At 34.3% G+C, this 16987-nt stretch overlaps 1 protein-coding gene across 5 annotated transcripts in view; it reads right to left on the reverse strand.

The window, feature by feature from the left end:
- LOC126881112 (protein suppressor of sable) overlaps nucleotides 1-16987 on the reverse strand; it is a 106201-nt gene that overhangs the window by 69114 nt on the left and 20100 nt on the right. For 3 of the 5 annotated variants that reach the window (XM_050645161.1, XM_050645162.1, XM_050645158.1), the window contains exons 2-4: nucleotides 8991-9376; nucleotides 2157-2338; nucleotides 1782-2096 (exon numbers count right to left, since the gene is read on the reverse strand). In XM_050645161.1, the coding sequence (XP_050501118.1) occupies nucleotides 1782-2096; nucleotides 2157-2338; nucleotides 8991-9376 (883 nt within the window). The remainder of the gene's footprint in view (nucleotides 1-1781; nucleotides 2097-2156; nucleotides 2339-8990; nucleotides 9377-16987) is intronic. The other 2 variants (XM_050645159.1, XM_050645160.1) reach the window with 1 other exon arrangement.

The raw sequence follows: 16987 nt of genomic DNA on the forward strand, positions 1-16987 counted from the left end.
AAAAATGATTTGTATCTAATGTTTTTCTGAAATCTATTGAAATATGGAATAATTTTAAACAAATTGATAAAATGTCAATCATTTACAATAAAAAACACTGTATCTTTTAACTAAACTAGTATTATGTATTTATTAAGCTTTAAAGGTGTTGAATGCAAGGGTTTTAACTGAATTACATAGTTTACAGTGGAAATTAAATACAAAAGACAACGTTTAATGATTCTAATTTAGTTTTTTACATTTTGCTCCGACTATCAGTAATTTGTTTACTTGTGGTCTAAAAATTAAATTAAATGTATGTACTTAATTGACAATAATTTTTATAATACTTAAATGTTCAAAGTGAGCTCCACCATGCATCGATACGACGAATCCGGTTGTTAGTAATGCCATAGTTAACTAAATTATGTCGGATAGTTTCTGCAGCACCAAAAATGCGTTTCTGTAATTCAGCTTCTGTTTGGATTTTATGTCGGTTATCATACACTAACGATTTCAAATGTCCCCAAAAATAAAAATCCAATACAGTAGGAAAAATGAAAGAATACCCATGAACGAACATATATAACACGCTGTATTTTCCTGTCACCATGTCACACAAAAAATTGGCCAGCGCAAGTACATGTAATAATTATTGTTACATGTACTTGCACGGGACAATTTTCTTTGTGACACAGTGACAGCAAAATACAGCGTGTTTTATATGTTCGTTCATGGGTATTCTTTCATTTTTCCGACTGTATGTACATTGAATTCGGGACTCACGGTGGCCACAGAATGAGTCCATTCCTACCAATTCCACGACGAGGATAAGTAGTATCAAGAAGATTTTTCACAGCTTTGGTAAAATTTGCTGGGGCTCCGTCGTGAGGAAACCACATTTGACGTCGCGTCGTGTTTGCGAAGGCACGTCTTCAAGAAGTACCGGCAAAACATTTTGAAAAAATTCTGGATAATTCATAAAATATTGCACCCTTTACCCTTTCTGTATCCTTTACAAATTCCTCATTGTTAAGAAATACCTGTTCTTTGGAAATGTCAATAACATCAAACAAACCAAGGGGTGAAAAAATGTAAACACTGGCCATTTTTACATTTGATATTTACATTTTTACTTTACTACCTACCAGATACAAATGACCTACAAACCTACTATTTTTAAATGTGTCAACGGTGTTGCCAGGCTTCAATTTGCATATCAAAATGTATTTTCGTTTTTTGGCCAAACGGCTGAATTTAGAAAAAAATGTTATAAGACTTTTTTGCTCTACATTGTGCCTTTAAGGAACGCACTATTTTCGGGGACACCCTGTATAAAGGCTAATATACTCAGATGGACAGGGCATGTGATACGCAGTAACAACAATCGTCTTATAAATAATGTGTCTTCGAAAAGGCCGGATGGGAGAAGGTCTGTATGACGGCCTAGAAAAAGGTGGAAAGATGTAGTCAGCGAAGATATGGAGAAAATGGGTGTGAAACAATGGGAAATAGCGGCACGGGACAGACAAAGTATGGCAGACAATAGTAAACGCGGCAAAGACTCACGAAGAGTTGTAACGCCATCAGAGGTGTAACCAGGATGATCCTAAGGGGGGGAGGTTACATCTACTTGAAGGTCTCTGTGGGTATGGAATAATAATGGTGTTAAGCGTATAGAGCTCAAAGTTCATCCAAAACGGGGGGGTTATAACCCCTAAAACCACCCCTGGTTACGCCTATGAACGCCATTGACGATGATGATCATGATAACTAAAAACAATAAACTTGAATTATCTTACCTTTTGACACTTTCCTTGGAGATAAAAGACACAAACTCCTTGTGCGTCCTTAAGATGTTGATCACCTTGGTTATCTCCTCTATTTTTCATCCTGTCCCTATCTCGGCCTTTATTCTTTTTCTTTTTCCTTTTCCCATCTCTGTCGTGAACTTTATTCTGGTCTTCTGCGTGTTCCGACTCATTACTCTCCTCCGAATGACCGGAATGGGCAAAATCCAGCCTGTTTTCTAATTTCGGACTTCCACCTCGCATGTCAACAATGTCGTTTTCATCTATGACATCTAACTTCGGAGAGTGCAGCTTTCTTTGCTTATGCTAAAAGATTAATATTTTTGTAATCGAATTCTAACTAGAGAATATAATTTTATTACTCACTTTTCTATCCCTTTCGCTTTTCCGCCGCTTCTTTCCACGTTTCTCTTCACGTTTGTCTTCACTTGGATCTCTTTCTTTTTCTGCATCTTCACCACTTGCGCTAGCAAGGCCCGCTGCTTCTTTTTCTTTCTTATTTAATATTGTGGCTAATGTTTTCTCAATATTTTTGGCAAAGTCATCATCTGTAATAAAATAAAAGAGCTTTAGAATGGATAGTGATACGCATACGCTAGCCTTCAATGATTAAAGTCTTTATTTACGATTTCGATTTTTATTTTATCTTTTTTGGCGAACCTCTCTGGCAAATTATCCACCCAATAAACTATATAAAACAAAGTACAAGTAAATAAGACACAGATTATCGCTGTATAGAGAAACAGTCTCTATCGGAAACAAAAAATAGGTTACATAAAAATTCAAAACCGACAATCAGTTAAATGGTAACAGAAAAGGTCACTTCCAGAAAATATTGTCTATTTATAATATACGTATAGTCCAGTCGGGTTAGACGAAAAATAGGCCTAACCTTGGAGGCGAGCTGCCTAAAATTTTATTATTCTAAACTTTAGGGGGGTCAATAGTAGTGTAAATTTAAATTCGCGACTGAATTTCGCCGTTGCATTAGACGCCATCTTCATTTTAAAGGAGAAACGTTTTCGCTCAATAGCTCCGCCATTTTCAACTTTTCGACAAAAATTGTTGCAAATACGATTTTCTTGAATTTCTTTTTTACATTTTCTTCGTGCGGTCAATATTTTCCGAGTTGAGGGGGAAAATAGTGAAAGGGGAAGCATAATAATTATTATTGAATTGAACCTCGTTTATTATTAACTTTACGTCATAATTTTACATAAAAAAATGGAGAGAATTGTGGGTATGCTACAAAATTATATGGTACAGAAATGTAGGTACCTATACAAAAATGAAAAGAATTAAATTTTATACAATTTTTATTTCTTTAATTTTTTTGCAAAAATCAATATTTAAGGTCTTATTCGTTCTTGTTTATGACTCCCTGCTGATGACGTCAGCGTCTAAGGTTCGTTAATCGCTTGTGTTCCGTTAGGTAATAACCAGTAACGCTGCCACTCTGTGGATCCACAAAGCAGCTTCCGATGATTGATCGTAGGTTCTTATGTGAAGTGGACGTCGCACCACAGACGAGCGACTGTGGCCAGCCACAGTCGCCGAGCCTCACTGCTAGTGGCGTCCACTAGTGGCAAACGCCATTCAGACGGACCACTTTTGTAGCTGCCGCAGATGTTTACGAGAATTTATAGGGTGAGCACCTAAAATGAATTTCAATTCGGAACGGTTTTTGATTGAAGTGCAAAACAGACCGGATATATGTGATACAAGAACCCGAGGGCATATTTATAGGACATTAAAAGGAAAAGCGTGGGACGTCATCTTTGAATTATTTGTTTCTGATTTTAAAGAAGGTAGCCCTATCGAAAAGAATAAATCCCATAAGCAATGTTTTCTCTATTTATATTAATTTACATTTTATTATACATTGGATGCGTTTGAACTGAACAAAACAAATCTATCTTGTTTGTTTATTTATGTTAAATAGTGGGGTCCCCTCCTAGGTCAAAAAAGGTTTTATTGTTTGTTGTTGAAAACAAAACGATAAGATATCAGTTAAAAGGGGGTTGCAAGCTAACATGTTTTTCACTTTCACTGTATAGTAATTGTTACTTTCGGTATTCGTAAGTAACGAGTACTTTGTAACGAATAGTTACTTTTTCAACATCACTACTCTGCAGCGCTACTCTGTGGATCCACAGAGTGGCTGAAACAGGCGATTTTTTAGCGCCGGTGGCTACGCTGCGAAGTGGATCGTTTGGAAGGGTGCGGTGTTTAATGCAATGGGCGAGAAAAAACAGTAAGTTTAATCAAATGATTAAAAACTTGCCGGCCAATATTTTCTTAAACAAGTGTGTTCGTCAAAATCAGTGTTTGTAATGTCCATAGTTTTAAATATTTTATAAAATTTCAACGCTTTTGAAAAAATACCAATAAACTCCATAAATGGAATTAAGAAGAACCAGACAAAAACAGCTATATCACAGAAAGAAGCACATAAAAAATCAACCAGTACATCTGGTATTTTACAGGCGTAAAATAGTTTGATACAACCTGACAACTGAGTGAAAGTGAAAAACATGTTAGCTTGCAACCCCCTTTTAACTGATATCTTATCGTTTTGTTTTCAACAACAAACAATAAAACCTTTTTTGACCTAGGAGGGGACCCCACTATTTAACATAAATAAACAAACAAGATAGATTTGTTTTGTTCAGTTCAAATGCATCCAATGTATAATAAAATGTAAATATAAATAGAGAAACATTGCTTACGGGATTTATTCTTTTCGATAGGGCTACCTTCTTTAAAATCAGAAACAAATAATAATTCAAAGATGACGTCCCACGTTTTTCCTTTTAATGCCCTCGGGTTCTTGTATCACATATATCCGGTCTGTTTTGCACTTTAATCAAAAACAGTTCCGAATCGAAATTCATTTTTGGTGATCACCCTATAAATTCTCTTAGGGCCGGTATTTCAATAGCTACTTAAGCTTTTGCTTAGCTAAGCCTGTGTCAAAAGTTAAGGAGAAGCTTAAGCTGGGTGCTGTATTTCCATCATTCTCTTAACTAAACTGATGCTCAGCTGTAAAGTTAATTGGTTTGGTACCTCTGAATACGTCAAAGTGCCAGAGCTAACTGTTCTGAGGTAAAAACCACTACTGTTGACATTTAATTTTATCTTGTCATCTGTATCAATGTTATTTTTACTTCCACTTAATTTTGTGTACATGGTACATGTGTTTTTAGTTTATTGTCCATATTTTCTCTGGTTATATTTTTATTGTTATTTTGCATAAGCAATAGATCCGTCTTTGTAATTTTGTTTATTGGATATATTCCTTAAAATGTCAAATTGGAATGTAAGTTTATTTTTGTAAAATAAATATACCTACCAAGCATTGTAGAAATAAACAATTTTCATGTGCCTACACCTTCCAAAAGTAGTAAGAATTTTAATAATCGTTATTACGATTAATAAATTAATAGATTATTATTTAATAATCCAATAATAACGTTATTACTTAAAAGTTGGTTTTCAAAACAACTCTATAATTAATAATCTATAGAAATAACCTCAAAAAACAGAAAACAAATTTTAAGCAAAGGCTTAAACCAACTCCCGCGCGAGCTTAAAATTATTTGGTTTACGCCTAGGCTTAAGCCTCAAATTGAAGTGGAAATACAGGCATCTAAGCTTAAGCAAAGGCTTAAAGTAAGCTTTGGCTTAAGTGAGGTTGGAAATACCGGCCCTAAAACATCTGCGGCAGCTACAAAAGTGGTCCGTCTGAATGGCGTTTGCCACTAGTGGACGCCACTAGCAGTGAGGCTCGGTGACTGTGGCTGGCCACAGACGCTCGTCTGGGGTGCGACGTCCACTTCACATAAGAACCCAAGGTAAATCATCGGAAGCTGCTTTTAGTACGTTCTTTAAAGGTAAAATATTGCAAAACCTCTAAATTTTAAAGAACCGCTTGGATTGACATGAAATTTGGCATACACATAGCTAACAAGTCAAAGAAAAAAAGTGATATTGTGCCGATGTGTGCTTTTGCCCTAGGGGTGAGTTTCACCCCCTTTTGGGGGTGAAAAATATATGTTCGAAATAATTCCGGAAATGGATAAAATGACTAATTCTAATCAACTTTTATTCTATAAAGTTTTTTCACCAAGTTAATACTTTTCGAGTTATTTGCGAGTGAATATGTTAATTTGCTTACAAAATAACCACGTTTTCAGACAGTTTTTCGCAAATAACTCAAAAAGTAAGTATTTGGTCGAAAAAAATTCTTATCAAAAATATAGCACGTAAAAAAAGTGAAAAACATGGTGTATATAATATATTAGGTCACTATACCTAGTAGCATAGGTAGTAGCATAGCCATAACCAAAAAACAAAGCACTTTTTTGGGGAAAAGTCATTTTAACTTTTTTAAAGTGTTTAAAAAATGCTTATTTTTGTTTTTAAAAAAAATTTTAGCATCAAAAGTAAACAAGTTACGCTCAAAATAAAGTTGGTCCCTTTTTTTTGGTAAGACATCGGGAAAATCACCCCCTAATTAGCATTTCAAATCAACTTAATTGTTACCACTTCACAAGTTTTTTACTCGCGTATGTATTGATCATATGATCTGTAAGTTTCATCGGTTCAAAGTCCTTATTTTTGAAAGAGCTGTAGTTAAAAGGGCTTGAACGAGTTACTTATCACGAGTGTATGCAAATTTAGCAACACCGAATCTTAACCAATTTTTGTCTTACAGAAAAACAAAAAAATACAAAATATTCAGAAAAGTAAAGCCGACTTTTTTTACTGTTTAAGATTTTTGGTTTCTCTAACAATTTTTTAAGTTATTTTGAAAAAAAGCATTTTTTTCAAAATTAAATTTTTTAAAAATTTCACTTTAAAACCAAATTTTTTCAAAAATAAGCACTTTGAATCGATGAAACTTACAGATCATAAGTTAAGCACAACATAAGTTAAGTAACTTGTGAAGCGGTAACGATTAATTTCATATAAGTTGCTAATTGGGGGTGACCTTCCTGATTTTTTTTGCCAAAACAAAAGGGACCAACTTTATTTTGAGCGTAACTTGCTTACATTTGATGCTAGAAATTTTTTTTATGAAAACACTTTAAACACTTTAAAAAAGTTATAATGTGTTTTCCCCAAATATGCTTCATTATTTGGATATTTCACATTGAATTATTCTATTTGGAATTTTCCGAATATAAACCTACTTTTCATTAGCTATAACTCTGCTTTTACTAGGTATAGAGGCCTAATATATACACCGTTTTTTTCACTTTTTTTATAGGCTATAGTTTTTTTTTCGACAAAATGCTTATAGGTCTGGATCCCGCGTATGAAAAAAAAGTTGATTAATAGCAAGCTGAAAATTTGTTAATAGCTTAAGGGTGTCTAGTCGGATAAACTTTGATATATGGGAACACTGTAACAGGGGCAGTTTTAATTGTGGAACAGGTTAAAAATTTGGAACGGTCAGACCACGAAAACGGCACATTTATTTTGTCCGACAAAACAGACTTAAACTCTCCGAACAGAGATTAAACTCTCATGCAAAAATCAGACTGCTCTTTTTATCACCTGTCATAATTCCTGTCATTTGACATATTCTACATGTTCCACTCATTAAAACGCCCATTTGGTGATAAATAGCAGTCTGATTTTTGCATGATGGTTTAATCTCCGTTCGGAGAGTTTAAGTCTGTTCTGTCGGACAAAATACATGTGCCGTTTTCGTGGTCTGACCGTTCCAAATTTTTAACCTGTTCCACAATTAAAACTTCCCCTGTTCCAGTGTTCCCATATATCAAAGTTTGTCCGACTAGACACCCTTAAGCTATTAACAAATTTTCAGCTTGCTATTAATCAACTTTTTTTTCATACGCGGGATCCAGACCTATTACGTTTTGAGTTATTTGCGAAAAACCGTCTAAAAACGTGGTTATTTTGTTGAAAAATGAACATATTCACTTGCAAATATCTCGAAAAGTATTGATTTGGTGAAAAAACTCAATAGAACAAAAGTTGCTTAAAATTAGTTAGTTTATTCATTTCGCGACTTATCTTGGACATATATTTTTTCACCCCCAAGAAGGGTTGAAAGTCACCCCCAGGGCAAAAGCACACATCGGCACCATATCACTTTTTATCTTTGACATGTTAGCTATGAGTATGCCAAATTCCATGTCAATCCAAGCGGTTCTTTAAAATTTACAGCAAAAACCGTGAAAGAATGTACTATTTGTGGATCCACAGAGTAGCGCTGCAGAGTGGCCCGTCTGGTTTGGGCCTAAATGTTGATTGTAGCAAAGAATATATAGCTCCTAGAAGAAGCTTTTATATGGAACAGATGGTCACGTTTATAAGCAGGCTTGTTGACGGGGGATGTTGCGGCCGCAGTGCGGGCGGTGGTGAGATCGCGTAAGGCCGATGCCACATTATGCATTTTGAACGGATGCGGTGAAAACGCATCCGTTTCCAACGCAACCGGACCGACCTGTCACACTATGCGTTTAGTCTGGTGCAGGTAGTAAGCGCGTACCGATGACTCAAAACGCATCCGCTTCCAACGCAACCGGACCGATCTGTCACACTATGCGTTTTCACCGGATGCGTCGGAAACGCATCCGGTCAAAACGCATAATGTGGCATCGGCCTAAGCTGTCGTAGTCGTTGTCAGGTCTATACACCTCCTATGCTAAAACGTTACAGGGCAGTACCTTTCTAGGAGAGTATATATTCTTTGATTGTAGCACGAATAATGAAAGAAATCAAAATTGTATAAAATTTCCCCTTCCCCCCACCTCTTGCCGCTATTTTCCCACCTAACTCGGAAAATATGGACAGCACGAAAAAAATTGTAAAAATGAAATTGTAGAAAATCGAATATGACATCTCGAAACAAGTGAAATGAGAATTCTAAGAAGAATAACAGGAAAGGCACTGATGGACAAATCAAGAAGTCAAGAGATCAGAAATACGTACAGGATAAACAACATAAATGAGTGCAATTTTGAAAGGAATACTAGAAGTCATGTTGGCAGGATGGGAGAAAATATAATAGTTAGAATACCCCGAGATAATTCACCAAACAGAAGAACAACTATTGTAAGTCTAGAAAGAGATACAAGTAGAAGAAGATTAAGTTAAACACTTTATTAACCATATTATGCCAAAGTTATATATAAGATATAAGGATATAATAAAAAAAGTTCTTACCTAAAACATCTGGATCTTTGGGTCTCATCTTCTCCCATTTCTTCCTTTGCATTTCCTCTCTTTTCCTCAAATGCAATATACTCTTCTCCGCCTCAGTCATGTGTTTCTTTTCTTTCTTTTCTTCGTGTCTTCTTTTTTCCGATCGTTCAGATCGGTCTTTCCCTTTTTTCTTTTCACCATGAACAACCGGTTCATGTTGTGGTGAAGCTTCATCTGGCTGATTAATGGGAACTGGATCCTCCACAACCGGAAGCTCTTCGGCAACCGGAACTTCAGGCGCGGGTGGTTCTTCTTCATCGTCTTCTATTTCACCGTCTTCCAAGTCCAGAGGATCAATTTTTTCGGCTGAGTCCTCCTGGGAAGTATTGCTGTGGACAAATATGACGCTAGAAATATCAAATATTGTATGTATAGTTTTGCTTACTATATTTGTATCATTTATTGACTAATGTTCATGTAATAAAGTTGGCTAAAATTAAATCATAATATAAAAATATGAAACAGTGGGTCTAAAAATGACTATTTTAAATAGAAATGTCTAACAGTGGGCAAAAAAAGAAACACACGACACAAAATTTGAAAATGAAAGAAATATGAGCGTAGAGACCTGTACATATTTAGTAGTAATTTTTAATAAGAATATTAATGAAAATTAAGGCAAATTTACATGTGTCAAGTAGCTAAAGCAAGTTACTAAATGAAGTAGCTAAAATTTAGTTCGTTCGTTTAAGTGAGCGTTTACATGATTTGGTGTTTAGTTGTTTAGTGTTGAATTAAATATAAAAGTTACGCGTGCAAGTGTATATTAAAAATATGTGGCGGATAATCCAAAATCCTTGCAGAAGAAATGAACGAAAACAAAAAGAAGCATTTCTGGGTACGAAAATAGCTGAGTCGAAGAGAAATATGGTGCTTCATCTACTTTATTAAGAGAATTTGCTGCTGAAGACGTATCAGAATGTACAAATTTACTGAGGATGTCTTGCTCCTCAAATTACGAAAAACAACACTGTAATGAGATCGGCTATTCCAGCTGGGACAAAATTGGAAATCACATTGTCCTATTTAGCTACAGGAAATAGTTATAGAACTTTGAAGAGGTTATTTCATGTGTCAACATCTCCAAATTTGTATTACAAAAGCCAACGTCGCAGTCTGTACTTATAAACTTGACTAAATTGACCTGTATACACTTGTTAACGCTTTGGCCACACGGGCGATTTTTTACGGCGCTCATTGGTTTGACTACCTCCTCCACCAATTTTAGATGAAATCATTTCATGAAATGATTTCATCTAAAACTGGTGGAGGAGGTAGTCAAACCAATGGGCGCCGTAAATTGTCGTGCCGTAAAAAATCGCCCGTGTGGCCAAAGCCTTAGTGGAGAAGCAGTATATTAGTACATATTTATAAAAACAAGGAAGATTCAAAATAAAGCACAAAGTACAAAACCATAAAAATACTTCATAATCCACATAGTCACATAATAAAAATATGGAACGCGAATTGATAGACGGATACGTGAACAAACCGAAATATCCGATCAGTATGACTTTATTCAAGACAGATCAACAACAGATCCAATTTTCATTATAAGGCAGTTAATAGAAAAATACAGGAATAAAGAAAGAAACGCTTATAATATGGTATTTATTACTCTTGAGGAAGCATATAATAGAGTTCTTCTGTGGTGAGCGCTCAATAAGAAACGAGTTCCCGGTGAATATGTAAAGATTGTAAGAGACAAATATAAAGAAGTAACAACTACTAGTGTTAGGACAGGTGTGGAAGAGACTAATAAATTTCACGTGAAAGTAGGATCGCACCGAGGCTCGGTGCTTAGTCCTTATTTATTTTCATTAGTTTTGCTTCAGATAACAGAGAAACTACAGTGTAACATTACCTGGTGCTTAACATAATATGCTGATGATGTAGTGTTAGATTAGAAGGAAACAGTGAAAACGGTTTAGAAATAAAACTGGAATAGTTGAGATAAGTTCTTGAGAAAAAAGGTTTAGAATTTAGTAGGACAAAAACAGAGTATTTGTAATGTTCATCTAAAGATGGAGCTAATACAATTAAAATGATAACTTTGGATGGTGAAATAATGATTGTGCAAAATAATAATTTTACATAAGTATCTAGAATCGGCGTTAAAAAGTAATGTAAAAATTGCTGGAGATATATGAAATAGAATTACTGTTGGATGGATGAAGTGGAAGAAAGCTAGTGGTGTATTGTGTGACAGAAAAATTCTAATAAAGCTGAAGGGAAAATTCTATACAAATGTCATAAGACCAGCTATGATGTACTTAACTGAATATTGAGCGGTTAAAAAGAAAGAGGAACAACGAATGCATGTGGCAGAAATGAGACTGCTTAGATAGATGAGTTGAGGAGTGACAAAGAAGGATAACATTAACAATGAGTACTTAAGGGAAGTCTAGGGGTGGTATCAAAAATAGAGAGCATAGGTTAAGATGGTTTGGTCATGTCCAACGTCGAGACGTTAATCATGCAATACGAAGAACTGCTGATCTGCGGGTTTGGTTTAAAATAATTGTGGACAACCAGATGAATAACATATAAATATAAAGCCCAATGAACTTTAATACGTTCTTTATGATATGTCTTCTTTGTGCCTTGAATAAACATAACGGTTTTTATCCAAGGAATATCATCAAGATAAAAAAATCATCAAAGAAACAAAAAAGTATAAATGGCAACCAGATAGGAAGACAAGATGAAACAAACTGTTTGCGATTTATCTGTATATTATAATATACATGTTTCCAAATATTATTATTTTACTTACAGCACAAATAACGGTATAACCTTCTACGTCTTATCAATAAATAATTAGTTATTTATAGATTACATATTAATAATTACCCATATCTTTTAACGAATCATGTTACTTGTAGCTTATCTATCAATTGCCACTGAAAAATATATTAAATGCCATACAATGTTTTAGTCATTTTAGTCTTAAATATGGCATATTTTATGAATAAATAAAGTAACAAAAGATTTCTGTCGTTTCAAAAGAAACGACAGAAAAAGAACATTATCCAGTCCATATCATCACAAATTTGGGAAAGATACTTTAAAGATTTACTAACAGAGACAAGAGAGCACTTCAAACAGCTACAATCCAACGGTATACAAGGCGTCAGGTTGATAGGATCACCAATCAGAGTAAATGAGAGAGAAGTCGAAACCATATACAAACAGTTGAAGAATGGCAAATCACCTGTCCCAGGAAATGTAGCTCCTGAACTCATCAAATATGGGCCGAAAGTTCTAATTAACCTTCCGATGACCAACCTTTTTTTGTTACACGGATGACCAACGGGGGTAAAAAATGACCTGGAATGAATGTTTTCAGCATTTAAATCTTCATCTAACAATACATCCTCGTTTTCTGATACTATTTCATCTTCTATATCATCATAAAAATCGCTAGCAGTAACAATTTCCTGTAACTCAGCCTCAGTAAGATATTTGCGGGCCATATCTTATTTATATGTACACAAAATACTAAGAAACTATAATAATATACGCTAGGAAATAATAATAATGACTAACTGTAGCAGACAGGAATGTCACGATTCGTACATAACAGGCACCACAGACTAAAAATAGATTTTGATAATGTGCAGTGTAAAACTACTTGGAATTCCACATAATAGACGGTATTTTACTAAACATCAACTTCAGAATATATTTTTTATTCGTAAAATATAGGGAATTTTTTTTATTTAAAAATATGAGGATATCTAGAATGATATTAAAGTCAAATAAAAAAATAATAAGTTAAAAATTGAAAATACTTTTGAATTTATTAAAGAAAAACATACGCTGGGGTCCAAATTTACCCCCCTTGGTCATCCGAAGGTTAAGCGGCTAAGACAACTTTTCCAGGAATGCGTAAATAAGCATGAAATATCTGAAGATTGGAAAGTCACATCTGAGCACTATCCACAAAAAGGGATATGAATTAAAACATGAAAACTATAGAATAATTGCAGTCACTACACCAGAATATATGGGAAACATAAAAAATCAAATTGAATAAGAATACCAAGATATGGAAGCCGAAAAACAGGCGGGTTTTCGCGCAGGTCGATCCATAATAGATCATGTTTTCTCCATTACTCAGATAATTGAAAAGAAAGTTGCTCGTGGCCAAGAAGTCCATCTGATGTTTGTAGACCTTAGAAAAGCGTATGATAGTGTCCCGCTGGCTGGTTAAATTATGGGAGGCACTGGAGTAAACAAATGTAAATATAGAATTGGTTGAAGCGGTAAAAACGTTGTACTACCAACAAACAACAAGAATTTAAACGGAAAATCTTATAACACCTGGATTCAAAGTAACTAAAGGACTAAGACAAGAATGCTGTATCTCGCCAACACTATTCAAAATATACCTCGAAGCAGCTCTCAACAAATGGAAGAAAAAATGTACTACCACTAACGGACTCAACTTTGTACACGCTGTGCTTTGCGGATGACCAGGTGATCATCGCACAGCACAGGACTCTGAAGATCTTAGTTACATGATGCGAAAACTATTAGAAGAGTTTACAGAGTGGGGTTTAGAAGTGAATATGGAAAAAACTGAGTACATGAGTATCGGAGGAGACCAACATAGCTTCCTAGTAGAGGAAAAGCAAGAAATAAAATTATGTGAAGACTACAAATACCTGGGAGTAAAGATCACTCAGGACGGAAAATAAGATGCAGCCATTAAGGAACGAAATATACAGGGACGAAAAGGCATATCCTTACTGAACAGCGTACTGTGGGATAAAAACATCTGTAAGGAAAATAAAAGAAGAATATACAACACTATAATAAAAAGCATCACAACATATGGATGCGAAGTTTGGACCCTAAAAGACAGAAAAGATAAAATGCTTAGAGCAACAGAAATGGACTTTCGGCGGGAATATCTAGACGCAACAGAATAACAAACGACAGCGTCCGAGAAATCATGGGAGTTACACATACTATTATTGATGACATCAGGACGAAACAACTCAGCTGGTACGGACACGTAAGGAGAATGCCTTAGAATAGAATACCAAGACAGATTCTCGAATGGCAACCAAGAGGTAGACGCAGAGCAGGAAGGCCTAGAAGAAGTTAAAGAGAGGGAGTTCATAGAGAAATCAGAGACAGAGAACTGGAGGACGATTTATGGAATGACAGAACGAGACGGAGATTGGAAATCGGAAGACGTCGATGAACGTTGTGAACCGATATTATATATAACAAAAGATTTCTTTATATATCCGTACTCGAAAAATAAAAAACAAATCGATTTCATCACTATTGATGGGGCACAACATCGACTGAAGCATGTCATAGATAGGGTCAACGAATAGAAATCTACATATTTTATATAGTGCCTACTTACTATATGGAAGATAATATAAGATAATATAAGATAATATAAAGCTTTATATAATTTAGGCACAGAGAAACATAGAAACAAAAGCATACGGAAATAGGTATAGCTGAATTACGAATAAGGAGTAAATTTAATTGTTTATAAAATTGTATGAGTTTAGGTATTACTAAAGAAATGCCTTTTGTCTTGTCACCATCTAATATCAAAAATTGAATTGCACATTGTATTCGTGGACCTCCGAAAGGCCTATGATAGTGTCCCAGTCAACAACCTGTAAAAAGCAATGGAAAATCACGGAGTAGATAACACCTACATAAATGCAGTCGAATCACTTTACGAAGACTACGAATGTAGAATTAAAGTTGGACAAAACTTCTGAGAACCGTTTAAAGTCGATAAACGACTTCGACAAGGATGCTGCCTGTCACCGACCTTATTTAAACTTTATATAGAAGAAACACTAGAAAACTGGAACAAGAAATGTGGACAGATGGGACTAAAAATTGACGATGATTATATCCATAGCTATTTATAGACCAGTAAGGATCTGTGAAAAAACGTCTATTTTTGGATGTGAGAGGTGGCATTCGGATTTTTTCAGATAAAGTTAGGTGACACCTTCAGTAATAATAATTGACTTATGCTCCTTCTCAAATATGCCCGGAACATTAATAAAAAAATTAAAATACTTAAAAATTTCGAAAAACGTCGATTTTTTTCTGCTTTCTTTGCTTATAACTTTAAAACGATTCGTTTTGGAACAAAGTAGTAGAGAAATAAAGTAAAGATCATTGAATTTTGTATGATATACGACTGGTCAAAAATGTCTTAACGTATTACCTTTTCTGCAATATAGCAATAAATACAAAATAAGGGGGCAAAATACGCCTGTTGTTATTCAATGTTTTTAACCACTTTGGTGGCACTTAGAACCTTAGTAATTCGCTTAGGAAATTCTTTGTAACATACTTAAACCGTGTACCAAATTTCATTAAAATCGACCGAATAGATTTTGCATAATAAATTTGCAATCTAAATGTTTTTAAAAAAGTTCAAATTTTTTAAAATCTTTCTGAACAAAAAGTAGACCATTTAGAAGTTGTCTAATTTTTTTACATATAAAGAGGTGCTCTACCTATCTAATACACTTTACAGAATTAAAATCGGATTATTTAAGGGGCCTCAGCAATGTTTTAAACTTATAAACAATTTTTTGGCTTATAAACAAATAGCTTTGTTTAATAATAAAAAAATTAATTTTTAGCAATGCAAATAATTAAAACCGGTATAATTTGACTTAAACTTTCAAATGCTGTCAGCAGAATTGGTATTTTATTTTTTAATCAAAAGTTATTCGCGTTCAAAAATTGAAATTTTTCGAATTTTTGAAAGTTCCACTGCGTTTATATCGAAACTATGCATCCTACGAAAAAACTTGTAAGAACATTTTTTGCTTAGAATTACCCAAGAAATACAAAAAAATGTTTTATTTTGCGAAAAATCGATGTTATGTAATTCCTCAAGTTCTTTGTTTATAACAATCTTATCGACATCCGGATCAACTGTTACCCAAAAAAATCGTGTTCTACGGGTCAAAAAATACATAAAAATCTTGGGTAAGTCCATCTAAATAAAGGAGCCCGTAGCACCCCCTCCTGGCCAAAGGACTAATTTGTTTATAAGCCAAAAAATTGTTTATACCTTTAAAACATTGCTGAGGCTGCTTAAACAATCCGACTTCAATTCTGTAAAGTGCATTAGATAGGTGGAGTGCTTCTTTATATGTAAAAAAAATTGACAAATCTTTGTATGTTCTAGTTTTTGTTGTGCAAGATTTTAAAAAATTTTAATTTTTTAAAAAAAGTTTAGATTGCAAAATTATTATGCAAAATCTAGTAAGTAAATTTTAATGAAATTTGGTGTACGGTTTTAGCACATTACAAAAATTTTCTAAGCGAATTAGGAAGGTTCCAAGTGTAACCTAAGTGATGGAAAATCATTGAATAAGGACAGGCTTGTTTTGCCCCCTTATTTTATATTTATTGCTATTTTGCAGCAAGGGTGATAAATTAAGACATTTTTAACCAATCGCATCTGATAGAAAATTTAATTATCTTTGTTTTATTCCTATACGACTTTGTTCCAAAATGAATCGTTTTAAAGTTATAAGCAAAAAAATAGAAAAAAAACGAAATTTTTTGAAATTTTTAAATATTTTATTTTTTTTATTAATGTTCCGGGCACATTTGAGAAGGAGCATAAATCAATTATTATTAACGAAGTTATCACCTAACTTTATCCGCAAAAATCTGAATGCCACCTCTCACATCCACCTAAAAACAGATCCTTACTGGTCTATTAAACAATGAATGGGTTGCATGTGTGAGTCCATACTATTGCAGTAAAGAAAAAGAGAGACGTTCTTACAAACAATTTATTTTACAACTGACGACCGGTTTCGCTGTCTATACTTTGCACAGCATCTTCAGGTCCCGGTTAAAGTAAAATTAAATGTTTCCGGTATAAGGAATGAATATAGTAGTAGTCAATATCATACTTTTTCTCTGCACTTTGCTAA

Source organism: Diabrotica virgifera, chromosome 3, assembly GCF_917563875.1.
Source record: "Diabrotica virgifera virgifera chromosome 3, PGI_DIABVI_V3a".
NCBI classification, from domain to species: Eukaryota; Metazoa; Arthropoda; class Insecta; order Coleoptera; family Chrysomelidae; genus Diabrotica; species Diabrotica virgifera.